This window comes from Taudactylus pleione, unplaced genomic scaffold (genome assembly GCF_031769625.1).
Source record: "Taudactylus pleione unplaced genomic scaffold, aTauple2 ptg000015l, whole genome shotgun sequence".
Lineage (NCBI taxonomy): Eukaryota > Metazoa > Chordata > Amphibia > Anura > Myobatrachidae > Taudactylus > Taudactylus pleione.
The window spans coordinates 8,853,331-8,871,797 of NW_028284417.1; the positions used below are offsets into that span (position 1 = coordinate 8,853,331).

Genomic DNA, 18,467 nt, shown 5'->3' on the forward strand with positions numbered 1-18,467 from the left:
TCAGGAAAATGCTGGAGAGGAATGAAAATGTGCGGGCTATGCTTAAGTTTTGGAGAAGCTCTTAGAGGAGCGGCACAAAATACTAGTAATGTATTTCATAGCATATATGTGCATAGCTTTGGCTATGATCTCTCATATATGAGGAGTTACCGTTAGTGTCCCATTTTTACCAACTGACATGTGGCTGCTGACAGTATGTGTCCGGTACGTTTATATTCATGAGTGGCTTCAGTGGGACTCAATTGCAAGAAAAACTATTTATGAGTTAAAGGGATATTCAAGGCGACAATGGAGTGTACCAAAGAACTAATGTATTTCCTAAAGGGGGCCAGCTTTGGTCAACTGCACCACGTGTACATAAATGTTACTACATCAGTACCACATCTCCAACATAAGCTAGAGATCATTTTATTCAATCTATCCGGAACATAATACCACTATAAAGAAGTTTGTAAGCATTTTATTTTATCCTTGCATAAATGGAGCTAATTGCTACATTGGTGTGTATATCGTCCCAGTCTTCATTATCTAGGGATTTCCCAAGATCGGCCTCCCATGCCAATTCATGTGGAATTCTCAGATCTAACTCAGGGCCTAATTCAGACCTGGTCGCGAGCGCTGAGCGCTTGCAAGCGGGTCGATGGTGCCCTAATGCGCATGCGCACGACGGAGGGAGCGTTGGGCGTGCCGGGAGCGTTGCTGCCCAGACGGAGGCGTTCCCATGGGAACACCTACCGTCTGGGTCCGGCCCCACTGACATCACTAGTGATGTCAGTGGGAGTGCTTTTGGCTCTAATAGAGCCAAAAGCACTCCTGGGCTTGCGGCAGCGAGACCCTACCGCAGGGTCTCGTCGCAAGCCCGATGGTCGCGATGGTCATGACAATCGCGACCATCTTTTTGGCCGCTCGCATAAGCTGTGGGTGGTCACCCACAGCTATGCGAGCGGCCAGGAGGCAGCTCCATTTTTAGGTAGGAGGGCCCTGATTCAGAGCGAGTGCTCTGGTCAGAGCGTCCGGCTCTGAATCAGGCCCTCAGACCGCTGAAGTTTTGAATTCAGAGTGGAGACCAGCTCCTTAGTTCCGGCACGCCTCAGGACCAGTATTTCACATGCAGTGAGCGACCTATCTATTAAACGATTTTTAACTGAAGAGTGAAAATGTTGTATTTGGAGATATGTTTATGTGGGATGGAATATTTGGCCTGAACATCCGCATATGTGGAAAACCCCTGATCATAAGTGATATAATTGAGCAGCCTGAGTCCCCCGGAGAACCAAGGTCTAATTACAGACGGGTTACACCCAGGACAAAAACCAAAGGAAATTTAGGCTCTGGGCTCCACACTACTCAGTCTCTCGCTGACTTATATAAGCGGGTGTTCTCCGTATCCTCTAAAGAGAAGACTTCACGCATATAAGTATTTACATATAGTACAATAAAATACAGTTTGATAACACTGGAAATAAATTTCTGGCTGCTCCTATTCCTGCACTAAGGTTTGACAACATTCGTATTTTTAAGTATTTACATATGCACATAGAACAATAATGTAATAATAACGAGAGTTGCGCGGTGTTGGGATATCCTTTTTAACAGCGTTCAGCTACTTCAGTGGTGTTAGGAATGATGAAAATTTGTCTCCCTAAAAGAACAACACTGATCACTCGTCATATTCTTAGTGAATATCTCTGGCACAACAGGTGATTTTACATTTGAAGCTAGCAGCACACCGTTGAACCACACTGCCGAACAGCAAAGTGAGGATGGAGATATTCTCCATCACCCACTTACATCTTTACAAGGCTTATGAGAAATCTGCAGCATTCATGTGCACAGAAGGAAATCCTATGTGGACCTTCTATCTGCTGCTGTCTGACAGAGAATGGAATTATAAGATCTGATATTGATTATATGATTAATATTCATATTCATTCAATGAGATTGAATTAATGATTTACTGCCTTTGTCACAGCCTTGTTTGAAAGGATCAAAAATGAATTCTGAGCATTAAGATTCACTCTGGAGGCCAGCTGTACCCTTACCATACTGTCACTTTTCCATAGCAACATTGATTAAGTTTTTTTATATATAGGGAGTTATAAATGAAATATGGGCTAGTGCACTCCATAGTGTTAATTATATAGATTACAGAAGTCATCAAAAAGTTTTGTGACTATATATTAAAGTAGTAGGTTAAGTTGCCAAGTGCTTTTACACAAGTCACAGAAATAAGTGGTAACATCCAAAGTTCATATATTATTTAAAGGAAATTATACATATAATTATATTACTTGTTACAAATAGTGTCATGGTAGCCACACACTGTACATATCTGATTTGTTTTTCTTTTAAAGAATCTGATTGGCATTTTTCATTGGGCTGACCAGCAAAATGGAGACAATTTAACAACCAAATTTCAACAAAAATGTATTTGGACTCTCCAAACACTCTTTAATCTGGCGCACACTTTCATAGATGGGTCCTAAGCTTGCACAAGGACAAGGGATACAATTATTTTAGAAACAACCAGTGATAAACTGCAAGTATTGACTGGTGATGACTGTCAGAAATTTGGATGGGTTTAAAAACCAGCTTTATAACTATAGTAATTATACTTCATTGACTGTTAGTTGACCATTTACTGCATGATTTGTGACCAATTCGATAAAATATTTCATGTGGGATGGTGAATATTTTTGTCTATAAATAGCTATGGAGAGCAAGTTACTTGATCATTAATCCAGTGAGCAAATTAGACCAGTGATTCCCAAACTGGGTGCCATTGGGCACATACAGGGGTGCCACGGGTTGGTGTTCCAGGACCAAAATAAATTATTTATGGTCATTGTGATGGGCATAACCAGTGCTGGTGGCTGCCAATTATAAAATATGTAAACATACCAGGGTTGGCGGGTTTAAACCACCTCGGTTTAAAGCATTGTTTAAATCAAAAGGGGTTTTTTGTTGTTTTTTTTTTTTAAAACACTGTTTTTTTTATTATGCTGTGACTGGTATTATTCCACATTCTTGTTGCTTGTGGTCTTTATTGGAGTAAGTTGAACCAATGCAGTAAATCACACACACTACAAAGATATAGGGAGGATGAACCAGAGAAGAGAGGTGCTAAATCTGCCTTGCATCAAGCTAAGACCCCCATCAATCCCATAGGGAAAAAAAAACACAGTTGACATTCTCAATCTTAAAGAGTAAACACCAACACATAAAACAGGCAATACACAGAGAAACGCCTCATGGTTTAATCTGCATGTTTACCTTTGTATTTCAATTCAAAACCTTTATTGAGATGAGTACTAGAAAGAAAGACAGTCTCTGTGGTGTCACAAGTGTCATCTTATGAATGGTGGAGGAGCAAAAAAAGTGCAATTGAAAAATGTTAACCCCAATGTATTTCCCATTATTGAAGAACTTCTGACTGCTCAAGTATCTTCAGCTAGTGTAGAAAGAATTTTTTCTTCTTTCAGTTTAGTTCATTCGAAGCTTCGAAACAGACTTGGAACTGAAAAAGCCTCTAAACTAGTGTTTTTATTTAAAATGTTTAATGCCAGTTGCATTTCCAGTTCTAATGCTTAACTCCTTTTTTTTGTGTGCGTGTATCTCTGAAAAATGCTTTTGCAGGTGTTAATTATGTTTATACTAAAATTGGTTTTATTGAAAAATGTTCAAATAAATCATATCAAACCCTAATAACTTTGGTTTGTTAATGTTAGAAAGCATTAAAACGTGATTGATCAAGGTTTCTAATACATTGCAAAATTCATTTTTTTTTTCATTTAAACAGTAATGCAAAAAAAATGGTTTAAACCAAAAAAACAGGGTTTTATTTTTTAAATCTTATTTTTTTTCCAACCCTGGAACATACTCTGTCCACCACCACCACTGAGCTTAAGGATGACAGGTAAACACAATTCACTTAATTTAATAATATTTGCTGAATTTCTTAATAAGAAACCTTTGGCCTAGGGGCGCTGTGAATGAGGAAAGTTTGGGAACCACTGAATAAAGGTGCATACATGTGGTTAGATTTGTCAGATGAACGATTTGAACTACGAACGATTTTTGACTGCATTAAAATGAATGGAATCGTCCAAATCTGACTGCAAACACATCAGATGTCAGATATCCTTATCTGACCATCGGGAATGCGCATCGTTCATCGTTCATCTGACAAACATGTCAGATATGTATGAACGATTGAACTATTTTTAAAATAGTTATCATTCAGATCTGAAGAAAAATCTGACCGTGTGTATGCACCATTAGACTGTATACACTCTTGTTAATATCAGTTGGAAAGATAATGGAAAACAAATGCTAAGGAACTTAAAAGTTAGTTGAGAGAGACTGTAATGTTTATATTGTCAGACAGGTGATAGATTCGCTTTAAATGAAGCATGTGAATGCTTTCAGTAAGTTGCAGAAATGTAATAGACTTTTAGCATGCAAACATTTGCTTATATCATGCAAACTTTCCTATCGCCTATATTACCAAGCTTGATACTTTGCATGTTTTTTGTATACTTGCTAGCATTTTAAAATAATTTCCATGCACTGTTTGCTTATGTAAGCACATCATGTTTACCTCACTGTACTACAATGTGCAATTCTTTCTCCCAGTGACAGAATAGCTAGTGTGGAGTACTTTTCCACGCAGTACAGGCATAGGCCCTGATTCAGAGCCACTCGTAAGCGGCAGCTCGTTCGCTCCGAGCGATGTTTGCCCAACTGCGCATGCGTACGGATTGTTATACGCATGCGTGAACCAGTCAGTGCGGTCGAAATTCATGTGCTCGCAAAATAGCGAATGCCTGATAATTTGAGTGACAGAATGAGGCGTATGTGGGTGGTAACAGGGGAAGGTGCTTGAAAACGGGGAGTGGAAATCCGATCGCAGGCGTGCTTAAAGGTCAAAACGGGCGTTTTAAGGGAGTGCATAATTAATCCAGCAGCGTCATTGACCACGTCACTTGGTTTTTTTTAACTCAGAACTGCTCGCAAAATAGTGGTTGAAAAAACCAACCACAAGAATAGCGAGCAGTTCATACGCTGGTCGATGTACTCGATTAATCTAATAAATAGCGGACATGACGTATGGTGCGAGCGGCCAGGGGGCGTATTTTTCAAATTTACGTTCGCATGTTTTGCTCGCTCGTTCAGACTTAGAGGCGTGAACAGACCGCAAAGTGCGAACGGTTCATTTGAATAGCCACCCCTTTTTAGAAAACGAACCAACGCAAATAGCGAGAGGCTCTGAATGAGGGCCATAGTCTGCTCATGCACTGGACACGCATATGCAGAGATGGCCCACTCTCTACTGTTTTCAGAGCAGAGCAGGTGGCGTTGAAGGCTGCAGCATCATTGCTGGGCCTGGCTATGTATTGATTCACCCCTGACTCTTGTAAAGCTTCTTAATTTTGAACATTCAACACAAATAGGATGTTGATCTTTGTTCCATAAAGATTTCCTTTTCACACCACTGTTTTCCTGCAGCTGTTCAAATGAAAAACCACTTCACTTCTCTGTGCTGTTAGGGGGACTCTGAGTTTTCCACCTTCTAAATATCTGGGGCTTCCTTCTCACCAGCATTCCTCTGCTTACATCATAAGAGTGCCCCTGTGAGATGCATATATTATATACCATCACTGACATGATCACTTTAGTGTGCTGGTCACTGCATCTCAGAATATCAGTACGTAGTATTGGGTGCAAATTGTTTTGTCCCCTCCAACTTAAAAACTGGGGACATGTTGGGCACACAGGAGTAAAAGATGGAATATAAGAAAGCACTAAAACCTAGTCAATTACATGTTTACTCATAGGGGCGATTCAATTGTTGTAAGGGCGATGATAATTAATGGGCTCTCAGTGTTGCAATTCAATTGTTCTGGGCGCCCATTAATTATCGTGGTCTTCACGCCCTTTTAGACCGCGTTTAGCCATGTAAAACAGCTTAGCCCGCCTAAAGTCCAGGATAGGGTGCCCAAACTGTGGTTAGGGCACCCTAACCATGGGTTTATTGCTTGCACCCTCCTGAAAATGACGGCGCCTGCGGCTATCACGCACGAACGGAGCAACAATGGAATTGCTCCATCAGGGCGCCCTGAAAAAAATACACTACAAAGCCAAGAAAGTCACAGAAAATTAGAACATCATCCAAAATACAGGATAAAAGGAGTTATAGGGGGAAATGGAATAGCTGCGACATGCAGGCACGGCGAGTTTCCAGTGAGTCTGCCCAATGTTTTAAAGGGGCAATCATTTAAAAAGACTAGGTTGGTTTTGCCTTTTAAATTATTACCCCTTTAAAACATTGGGCAGGCTCACCCTGAACTCACCGATGACTGTGTCATGCCTGAGGTTAGGAGTTGGTCGGAACCAGCGTAGGAGGCTGAAGAGTAGGAATATGAACTGTGGAGGATGATAAGCCCGAAAGCGGGGACCGAAAAGTAAATGTCTTTATTGAGCAGCAGGTTGGAATGGGAACTGGATATATATATAATACTGAAGATATAGGGCAGAATTGGATTGGGACCGATGGTGCTGGATTGAGAGATGGATAGCTTTGAGACTGATATTGATGAATTGAAGAATTTGATCAGTTTTGGACTGATGATGATGAATTGCAGTACTGGGTCGGTTTGGGACCGATGACTGATTGCAGTACTTTGTCAGTTTGGAACCGATGATAGAAGTATCGAATGGGACCGATGGTTGGAGGTATCGGCTGGAACCGATATAGGTTAATGTTAACAAGTCTCTGTGCTGCGATCAGCTGGTCTGGGAGCAGCGCTCTGAGTGGAAGAAGAGCGTCAGGAGACAAAGTCGAACATGGCTGCGCCCATAATGTGGTTTAGGAGGGAACTCTGGCATGCAGCCTGTGTGCCATCATGCTGGGAAGACACGCTGTGAGCAAGGGGCTGCGGAGAGCCATCTCCATGCTCAGTGACAGGACACTGAGCGGATGGGCAGGAGCAGCATAGACTACCTCAGCACCAGCCGGGAGATATGTGCAGTGTGAGTGGACCTCTGTGCTAGTCTGGACAGACACCAGATAGGTAAGAAAGTGGTTTATAAGGCCCGGAGCATGACAGACTGCAAGTCACAGGCTATTACATTTACCCAATACTGTGTATTGGGTAAATTTTGAATAATATGAACATCTTTGGGGCAAATCTAAAAATATATTGATTTATATTGGTCTTAGAATTGATTATCTCTGGATTATAGCTATTACACTGTATTTTACATTGCAGCTATATATCTTGTAGAGAAATGACGTTCAGTATAAAAAAAATCTATTTATTCCTATATTCTCAAATTGCATGAATAGGTAAAATATATATTTATTAACAGGCATACAGTGGAAGTTACACAATTGTACGAGGGTTCAGAATCAAAGTTGCCCAATTTGTTTCTTAGTTTCCAGGACAACTTGTATGAATTAGAGATGTGTAGTTCGTTTCTCCAGAAATCCGAATTCACCCGAATTTCGTTAATTCGGGAAAATCCGAGTCGCGGTTCTAATCTGAGGAGATCCGGGTCAATCCGGGTTGCGGTTCAGATCTTTTTGCGGTTCGGAATTCGGATTTTAAATCCGAATTTTGGGTTTTGGATTGCATAAAAAAAAATCCAGATCCAAAACCAAAACACTTGAGGGGGGTTTGCAAAACCAAATCCAGATCCAAAACCTTGAAGGAGTTGCAGATTCAAAACCAAAAGACGGGGGTCGGCGCACATTCCTAGTATGAATATACTTATTTTGAATAGGTCAACAAATGATTAACCACTTTTTTCCCCTTTGTACCTGTATCTGTCAGCATTGGTGGTTTCTGGCACAGGACAATAAGTGTAATTGAAGATTATTTTCATTTCTGGACCTCTCATCTGTTAAATTCATTATAAGCACAGTGTAGGGTTTATGGGGATAATTTTACCTTACCAAAATGTCTATGTGCATACTATCCTAAACTGTGTACAGTGTAGAAGTATTCCCTCCTTTACCTGACACCTATCGCAATTTGAAGAATCTGCAACCATGAGTTTGTTTTTTTCATAGTGATTGGCATAATTTTCATATAAAACTTAATTAGGTAATTTTTGTTTTGTACAGTCATGACCAAAAGTTTTGAGAATGACACAAGTATTGGTTTTCACAAAGTTAGCTGCTTCGGTGTTTTTAGACCTTTTTGTCAGATGCACCTCTTATTGTAGCCATTTATTTGAACATTCGTTGTAATTATATGTAATATATGGATGACTAATTCAACTGATTACACCTGGGGACTATTACGTCCTAATGAAAGGCTCTATTTAAAGGCTGATTTACAGACATATAGACTCCTTGAAAAAGCTGCTTTCAGGCAGTGAAACGCATTGGTGGTGATGGGTTGACCCCAGTTATTGGCACCTGTCACTTTGGAGGCCAGCACCTTACTATTCTGTGGAAACATTGTTTGGATCCGGGACTTTGTACAGTACTTCCAGTTACTGGCCATTAGGAGGCTCCATTTGCTTGCATTGGAACATTATTTGCTGTGAGATCATCGCTAATTAGGGACTCCTTCCAGTCTGCATCAGAGGCCGGTAAATCAAACAGAATTTGTTACTGGATTATTTGCTACCCCTAAAAACTTTCGCTGGGTGCTTACTCATTGCTTCCATTTTTATATTATAAGTGCCTACAGGGTTCTTGCATAAATGTTCAATACAAAGGCATTTAGGTATTTTTATATTTACATCCACTCAGGAATTCCTTTTTTTATGTAATCACACTCGGTACTGGGTTTTATATGTTTTATTAATTCTTTATTAAATTGCCATAATTTTCAGTACAGCGCTGCTTTTTTGTTTGCATCAGATGTTACTATGGTATACTGAAGTAAAATTACAAGCATTTCTTAAGTGTCAAAGGCTTTTATTGGCAATTACATTAAGTTTATGCAAAGAGTCAATATTTGTAGTGCTGACCCTACTTTTTCAAGACCTCTGCAATTCGCCTTGGCATGCTGTCGGTCAACTTCTGGGCCACATACTGACTGATGGACACCCATTCTTGTCTAATCAATGCTTGGAGTTTGTCAGAATTTGTGGGTTTTTGTTTGTCCACCCGCCTCTTCAGGAGTGACCACAACTTCTCAATGGGATTAAGGTCTGGGGAGTTCCTGGCCATGGACACTGAGCAATGTGTACCCAGCCGATATGTCGGCCCAATGGGCCGACATATCTGATCCTGGCAGTACATCAGAATGTGGTAATGAACGACGGAACGATACCTTGTTGCATCCTTCAATACCTGCAACGGGGCCATTTGCATTATCGTTCAGTTGGGCATGCAGAACGGCTGACTGGACGATGTCATAAGTGTACGCGGAAGTGTGCTTATTGCCGGTATTACACTGAGCGATGTGGCCGATATGTCGTTCCAATTCTGCCGGAAACTACATATGCCGACATCGCTCCAGTGTGTACCCGGCTTTAGATGCCAACAGTGACTTTTTATAACTAATTATACAACCAATACACTGTAGAACTTAAGTTACATATTTAACCCAGGCGCATTATGGGACAGATTCCGTTGCCTGCGGTGTTAGATCCGGGTAAACCTGTGGGTAGCACGTTGCTATAAGTCCCAGAGGGTGCACATAACACAGATTGTTCCTCGCAACCTCAAGAGCTACGAGGAAAAATCTGCGTTAAGTACACCCTCTGGGACTTCTCCATGTTTGCAAAGTAATGTTATACTCTCAAGTTTGGAAAATATTGGCCCAATTTGGGCAGACTTTATTTTTTGTTTTAATAAACAAGATATGTTGGGGTTTTTTTTAAAGCAGTTTTGTTGATTTATCTTATACCTTCTGTTACTGCATTATATATTTCTTTCATTATGTTTGATAGGCTTATTCACTGATACAGTGCAAGTACCTGCTTGACATTGGTACCTTATACTATGTAAAAGGACAGTCAGAGAATAAACATAAATCTTGAGGATTAGCCATGCTGATCTGTGATTATCAGGAGACACTGTCATGGTACACTACCCACTCTCTACTTATAAGGTTTCTGTCACTCCTGGTTGTCACATAATAAATCAAGAAATGCTTACAGGAAAAGATGTTCTTACACACTACTGTAATTGTACAGGAGATATTTGAATTTTTGGCATCCATAGTCAATTCAGTCAAAATTGTTTTATAACCCTATTTTGAAATGCATTACTATGTTGCTATCCTGTATTCCTTCATTAACTTTAACACTTAATATTCATATTTTCTCTATAATCAGTTTGACAGAGTGACTGCTTATCACTGATTCATGTGTCTTGCTTTTTCCTTTACATCATATAACTGACCAATCCTCAAAAAATAGTTGCACAATATTATTTTTTGCCACAGTATTTCAACATATAGATATAAAATGCCAATCCTTGTTTTAATAATACTAAAAAGTGTAACCAGAGACATATTTCATTATATAAAAGCTAAGATTCCACTTTTCAACCTATCATAAGAGTACTTCTAAACTTCTAATGACATTTAAATTAAATTTTATCTTAATTATAATCAGTTTGGACAAAATTAAGATATTGAGATATAATTTGACTATGTAGTATTGACTAGCACAGATAAGAAAAATGAATTATTCCTTCTTTCTGATTAAAGCTAAATTATAGCTCATTTGCATAAGATAATGCATCTGCATGAATAATTGTGATTAATTACATATTTCACTTGTTCACTAGAATATTTTTTTTTTCCTTTAACACAAATGGTTTTCTAAACTATTGTGAATTTTCTGCTTTGACATTGATTTTGAAATTAAATCATTAAAAAAAATAGTATTTTATGAAACATGTTTTGCACAGCTTTGTCACAGCAACTGCATTTGCCGTCTTCTTATGCAGGAAACAATGCCTGTTATATGTACTAGAGTCTTTACTTTCCTAACAAACATCAGTACTGCAAAAGGTTTTTTAAAAATTATCTAATTACCACTTAATACTGAGCTTAAACATCCCAACATTGATATATAAATTGGGAGCAGTTATAGTTTGATGCACAAAGAATATAATTTCCTTTGTTGTGCAATTCTACCGTATATTGATACTGGGTAATGGGTTACAAAATATATGGGCTATTTAGACATAAGCAAATGGAGATCAACTTTTCGTTAACTTTACCTTTCTATGCTTTGGAGACCTCCACACTGGGAGCATAGATTTCTAAGAGGATTATGGAGCTTAAATGGCCATTAGCATTAAGTGGGAAAGGTTAGGACAAACAAATGATCAAGACTACATTGCCTGAAATACAGTATTATTTTTTTTTAAGAATTGGTGCACACAGTCACCTTCTTGATACCCCCAAAAAGGAATGTGATGTTAAATGATGTTGTTCTAGTTTTAGGTCAATCCAGATGCAAGTTGCTCAACCCTCTAAAAAAAAAAAAAAAAAAAAAAATTTTTGTCAGTTGTCACCTCTATATACCAATAGCTCAAAACCACCAATATCTTTCTTTTACTCACTACCTTTTGGAAATGGCTGCCATCTTTCAATCCTGGCAACACAGTGATTTTCATGTTTGTAGGCATTTACACACATGCTAATATCACAGGGCTGGGAGGTAGTAGAGCAGTGATTTTCAACCTTTTTCAACTTGAGGCACACAGCGTAAGATTTCAAATTGCCAAAGCACACCATCTGGCAATTCGGCGTGCGAGACAGATGAAAAAACATACACATTGGCCTCCGCAGGAATAAACATACATACATTGGCCCCAGAAAAATAAAACACATATAATTTGGCCCCTACAGGAATAAAACACATACATTGGCCCCCACAGAAAAAAATAACATTGGCTGGCTCCACAGAAACAAAAAAACTCCCACAGAAAACGAAAAAAAAAAAAAAAACCACATTGCTCCCACTAAAAAATAAAACATTGCTGGACCCCACTAAACAAAAAACATGCCTGGACCCCAAAGACAAAAAAAAAACACATTGCTCCCCACTAACACATAAAACATGGCTGGTCCCCACTAAAATAAAAAAAAATATGTCTGTCCCCACTAAAACATGACTGGCCCCCACAAACACAAACAAAAAAACACATTGCTCCCCACCTTGTCCGTCACACACTGCAGCAGGCGAGCGAGCGTTCGGGCAGGCTTCCAGGCAGGCGGCCGGGCAGGAGGTAAGAGAGAGAGCACGGAGTGGCTGATTGGCACAGCACGCTGGCTGGAGGAGTGTGCAGGAAGGCAGCGGCCAACGCGGAGTGCATGATGTCACGCCGCCGCCTCTTTTGGAGGTCACTGCCCGGACGCGCCAGAGTCTCCCAGAGGAGCTCAACGGCCCGGGCTGCTGCAGTACTGTAAAATGTGCCCGACAGCTCTGACCACTGCGGCACACTTCACAGCCGGCCACGGCACACTAGTGTGCCGCCGCACAGCGGTTGAAAACCGCTGTGGTATAGCCTTGGAACAAAAATCATTATTTTTAGCAAAGTTTGGGCTACATTTCTTGTCCCCTCATTGATTACCTTATCTCGTTTTATAAATGACAGAAAAAGGAGGCTTAATTAGATCAAAATATGAAACAAATTATGACTTTTTTTTTTTAGGGTGCCACTACCCCAGCTTGCAAAGAAATCTCAGGTTTCAGGTTTTTCGTGTGAGGTACATATTCACGTGAAGTTTTTTATGCTAAAAAGAAAATAAAAATAAAAAAACTGAACAAGGAGATTTGTGTACAGCTTTTTTTTTTTTTCAGAGATTTTGAAAATTATGAGGTTTCCTATTTTAGATCTAAATATCTGTTTGGCAATATAGGAAAAAATATTTTTGGTTCAAGTCAAGGTGTATATGATACTACACTACAAGTCTGAGACTGAAGTGGAACTAGAGTAAAGTGGCCAGTTCTGCCGATAAGCAGATCGACAGCCATCGATGACCGGCAATCCGCTGGTGGATCCAGGAAATTTAACATGTAAAATATCTGTGACTTGCCAATACCAACCATTTTCAGGTTGGGAACAGGAGATCGAGATTTTTTAACATGATGAATATTCCTGATTGCCCGATCCTGGTGTTTGCAGAACGGACAGTTGTCGCGATAGCAGCTAGATGTATGGGCCCCATTTCTTACCAAATAAATCCCTTAAATTATGCTGTATTGTTCCAGCTATTCAGTTATTAGCATAATCCTTTGTATTTTAGGGTTTTATCTGTTATAAGATCTTATTATTTTTACAATTTAAAATTAATTATTAAATCAATTACTATAGAATTTAAGTTTCAAAGAAAATAAAAATGAAAAAAAAAATATGGGTTCAGTCTGAAACTTTATATTTTCACAGTAGCTTAGTATCATATGAAACTTGACTTGAGTAAAAAAAAATACGATGCCAACTAGAGATATTTAGGCGTAAAAGAGATATCATTTTGAAAAAAATAACCATTATTTTGAAAGTCTTCTAAAAATAATTTTTTAACTGTTTTTTATTCTCCCCTGTGAATTATCAGTAATCAACATTAATGTTCCCGTCAGTTCTGTCAAGATTGACAGTCCTTGCCTCTGAAAATTATTGCCCTAACAAGTTACTACTGTACCACATAATTCACAGTAGAGTTTAGAGATTGATTTAATGCATGTACAGTTATTTCTTTGTACTTATGAGACTGATCATTTTTCAAATAAATAAGTACGCATCAGCTACATGCTACTGTACACGTTTCTATAGAAGCCTGTAGCACAGTGTAGCATATTAGCTGCTGTCTTCTGCTTTTGGGAGGGATTTGATGGAAGAACTGGTTATACGGTTTTGGTGACTGGAGGTTCTGGAAGATGTGGTACACTGGCAGCTATTTGAGTACAACATCCATAGGATATTCTACTTTTTGCAGCATGAGTGGCCCTGTTTTCATTATTAGCTATATGGTCCATTATATGGTAGGATTAAACATACCATGCAACAATTACTAAGTAATACAAATATTAGAACAACATGTTTTAATATTTTATTATAACTTTTTATTTAGGGAACGATGTGTAGAGAAGACCATGAAATGCACAAATACGACTTGGTAAATAGTAAAGTTGGAAGGTGTAACACAGGTCTGGCCAACCAGTGGCTCTCCAGGTGTTGTGAAACTATAAGCTCAGTATATTCCCCCACCATTCAGCTGGTAAAGCAAGCTTGGACTTGTATTTCACAACAGCTGGAGAACCACAGGTTGGCCAGGCCTGGTGGTCTAGGCATAGTGAGGTAAACAATTATAAAAGTTTTACTAGTAATGGTAGGACGTAGGGGGTGTCATCAGGCACAGTGGGATAGTGGATTTGATAGTATGGGCAACATATGGGGAGAACCCTAGAAAAGGAGCGGGTGGATAATAGGATAAGGATATGAGACCTGGAAGACAAGTATGGGGGACAATCCAGGAGGATGAAGAGGATTACATATATAGTCAGGGAGTCCAAATCTCATGGAAATTATTTTCTCTATTGTGTAAGTGGCACATTATATTTCCATCTGGGTGATTTACTAGAAAAAAAAGACTTCAGAGTTGTGAAACTGGTTGGGTCAGTCTGCTTCCATAATGTGGCTATTAAACAGTGAGCCTAACTTTACAGAGTGGGGCATCTACATCTGGGAGGGGGCAACAGAGAAGGAAAGTCCAAGAAATTTTCTGGACAGGACACGTGAGGAGAGATCTGACATTATTCCACTATATGCAGAATGCAAGTTTCACCACAATCCCACCAACAGGCCGAGGATGCTGTTGGATAGATTCTAGTGAATTTGTCAATCAATGTTGAGATCATGCCAGAGACAACCTTGCCTTTGATGGTTTCCCAATAATACTCCTCAAGGGGTACTTTAGGGTGCCAAGTGCCAATCCATCTCCCATTTATGTCAGAAAGTAGAAACTGTGGTGCTGCCAAGAATAATATTGTAAAAAAAAGATTGTCCCCTTCTACAGCAGAAAGAAGAAGCAAACTTCTCAAATGGGGACAATGAGGATGGGAAAAGGGGTCCCCCCCAGAGAGATTGCACAAAATGTTTAAGTTGCAGACATTCAATGTATTTGAGTTTAAGGTTTGGGTATTTAGTACGGAGGTTCTCAAAGGATAGGTTTGACCCTCAGAACACAAGCAAAAGACCTCAGATCACCAAAAAATGTGCACCAGAGCTGAGACAAGGTTAGGAAAAATCAGTGGACAGGCCCATGGGGAAGTTGGGATTATTTCAACCAAGGATGAATAATAAAGGAGAAGTGTAGATGGACAGATTGTCTTTGCAAGTCTCTCTGTTAGTGCTGAAAAAGGACAGTCCTACTAGTTTTTCTGTATACCTGCAGAACAAGGCAGTGTGGATATACCTAGAGAGGAATGCTGAAATGAGTAAAAGATGCCACAATGGTATTGTGGTGAGCAGCTCCGTAGTATGCCATGACATCTGTAAACCCTTTCACACGATTCATGAGCTTCTTGAGAATAGAGTGCCAGATTCAGGGAGACTTGCTGTGCCAGGCAAACTTAAAGAACACTTTCAAAGGAAGTTCAGAGAAGTGGGACACTGACTGTGAGGGTTGGAAAAGATAAAGGAGATGAGGGAGTAAATTTTAACTGCAATGATACGACAAGATAAGGGTTTGCCAAGAGAGCAAGGCAGATTTATTTTTGATGAAAAGACTGGGGTATTTCTCCTGATACAGGAGACTCATAAGAGTTTGTATTGTAGATTTCCAGATATTTTTCTTCCACTGTCAGTGGAAATTACATTGGAAGTTAATGCACTTTTTGAGGGGAAACCTTAATTAAAAATGTCTCAGACTTCACAATATTAATTTTGTATATCATAATGGCTCATTACTTTGAACAGACTGGGAAAGGGGAGTCCCGGGGGTTGAAGATTTAACAAATTATTCTCAGCAAACAATCAAAATTAACTTTACAGAACCCTCATGACTACACCCCATAGGTTAGGTGAGGCCCTAGTGTTGGCCACCAGGAGCTTTATTTCTGGGCAAAAATACGAGGGGTAAAGATGCAACACTGTACCATTTCAAAAGGTGGCCATGTCAGAAAGAGAACCATTAATCATAATCCGTGCCATAATATGCCAGCTTTTAAAAATAAGTATGTTGGTCACAATCTGGGGCTTACACATTTACCAGAATGCAGGGAAGATTGTTGAATGTGACAGTCAAAATTAATTCAAGACAGAGGTTAGGATTAGGTGACTGGATCTGGGTGATGCAGAGATATTTCATGTCCCAGAGGGATGATGGCTCTGATTATGATGGTAAAGAGCTGTTACGATTGTGATGCTGATGTCAGTAGGTTCTGGAATTCTTTTCATGGAGCAGAGGAGAGATGTGACTGTCCATGATGGCAATCTAGTCATGCCCCTAGCGCATGCCGCATTAAAATTTGTAAAATAATTTTGTGATGTGTGAAGATCCAGTATGACATCTTACACCTGTTACTGATACATAGTGAAAGCAGCAATTTTGAGTGTGGACCAGTTTTTATGAGAATGAAGTGAGTCAACTCAATAGGATGTCTATACCTTGTGATTCTTCTGTTAGCCATACATAAAATGTCATTGGTTCTTTGCGAATTAAGAAGCTTAAGACTCACTATTATCGGTTAAATGACATGTGAATTTTAAGATAGTGAGTACAGGATTAAAATGTTAATTATAATTTAAGTTTGCTGCCAATTTTAGAATTATGGGAACAGTTATTTACTATAACTGATGTCTTTGTTACAAATTTCATGGTTTAATTGTTCAATTTTATCTTGATGCACAATGATCAAATTTTATAGTTTTTGCAGTTTTTTTAAGCTGATATTGGGTTATGAAAAATATATATATTTATGTTTCAGGGTGCCATTGAAAGTGGAGCAGGCAAACAATGCTCGAGATGCACTGGCAAAGGCAGTATACAGCCGGTTGTTTGATCATGTGGTCAACCGGGTAAACGAGTGCTTCCCCTTTGAGACTTCCTCTTTCTTTATTGGTGTTTTAGACATTGCTGGTTTTGGTAAGTACTGTAATCTAAAGTATTATTTCTGTTTATGGACATTATTTTGTTAGGAATGTAGAAAACAATTTGTGGCCCATTTACTAAGCCAGTCACATACAGTTAGGGCCCTATACGAAAAGTAATGAGACTGTCTCTGTTTTTCTGTCCCATAGGTAGACGTGGCAACGCTAAATATGGTTATTTTGAAGCTTCTACTTCTGTATGTCTGAACCTGTGGTTGGATTGCCGTTGTCTTTTTTGATTGGCCACAGCGAGTGCAAGATCTTCGTACGTTTCATCATGGAAGATGAGGAAGACATGTCTGTGAGATTACTTCAGAGATGTGTGATTGAATTTTGTGATAAACTTGGAATAAGCGGAAATGTTTCCATACACTGGACTGTTGTTTGGATTCCAGATCATAATGACAAATCCACGATTTGTCACATGGCACAATCTGTGTTCTTGCACATTTCAACTCATCATCGCATCTACTCCTCTGTGAGATTTCTGGGTACCCACTTGGCACACACGCGATGCATTTTCAGTTTCTTTGTCACGATATGCTGGACCCATTCGAATGAGATGCCAAGTGAAGTGAAAATTAACTTTCTGTCATTTTGCAATATCTCCGCAGCTTTGGCAATGTTGACATCTGTACCCCCGGTGGATGGTCTCCCAGAACGCGCTTCGTCAGTCACTCGCATATAACACTCTTTGAAGTGCTTTCACCTCCAAAATACTGCAGCATGGCTAATTTTCTCAACCGTATAATTTCATGAGTTTCATTTCCACTTTTTCCAAGTTTAACACAAAATTCAATCACACATCTCTGACGTAATCTCAGACACGTCTTCCTCATCTCCCATGACGAAAAGTACAAAGATCTTCCACTCGCTGTGACCAAACAAAGAGACTACGGCAGTCCAACCGCAGGTTCAGACACATCGATGTATGAGCTTCACAATAATCAGCATAGCGTTGCCACGTCTACCTATGGGACAGAGAAACAGAGGCAGTCTCATTATTTTTCAATCTGCCCTTGTACTGTATATTTGGACAATAACGCAATTTTTAGAATTTTGGCTCTATATGCCACCGCAATGAATTTTAAACTAAACAATGAAGATTAAATTGAAGTGCAGACTTTCAGCTTTAATTCAAGGGATTGAACAGAAATTTTGTATGAAATGTTTAGGAATTACAATAATTTTTATACACCATCTCCTATTTTCAGGGGCTCAAATGTAATTGGACAAATTCACATAATCATAAATAAAATGTAAATTTTTTAATTCTTTGTCAAGATTTCCTTGCAGGCATTGACTGCCTGAAGTCTGGAACCCATGGACATCACAAAATGCTGGCTTTCCTCCTTTGTTATGCTTTTCCAGCCCTTCTGTCTTTAGTTGTTTTTTT

The 18,467-nt window shown here is 39.3% G+C and overlaps 1 protein-coding gene across 4 annotated transcripts in view; it reads left to right on the forward strand.

The window, feature by feature from the left end:
- Positions 1–18,467, forward strand: part of MYO6 (myosin VI) — a 305,891-nt gene that overhangs the window by 177,445 nt on the left and 109,979 nt on the right. For all 4 annotated transcript variants that reach the window (XM_088471590.1, XM_088471596.1, XM_088471603.1 and 1 more), the window contains exon 13: positions 16,909–17,066. In XM_088471590.1, coding sequence (XP_088327716.1) covers positions 16,909–17,066 — 158 coding nt within the window. The remainder of the gene's footprint in view (positions 1–16,908; positions 17,067–18,467) is intronic.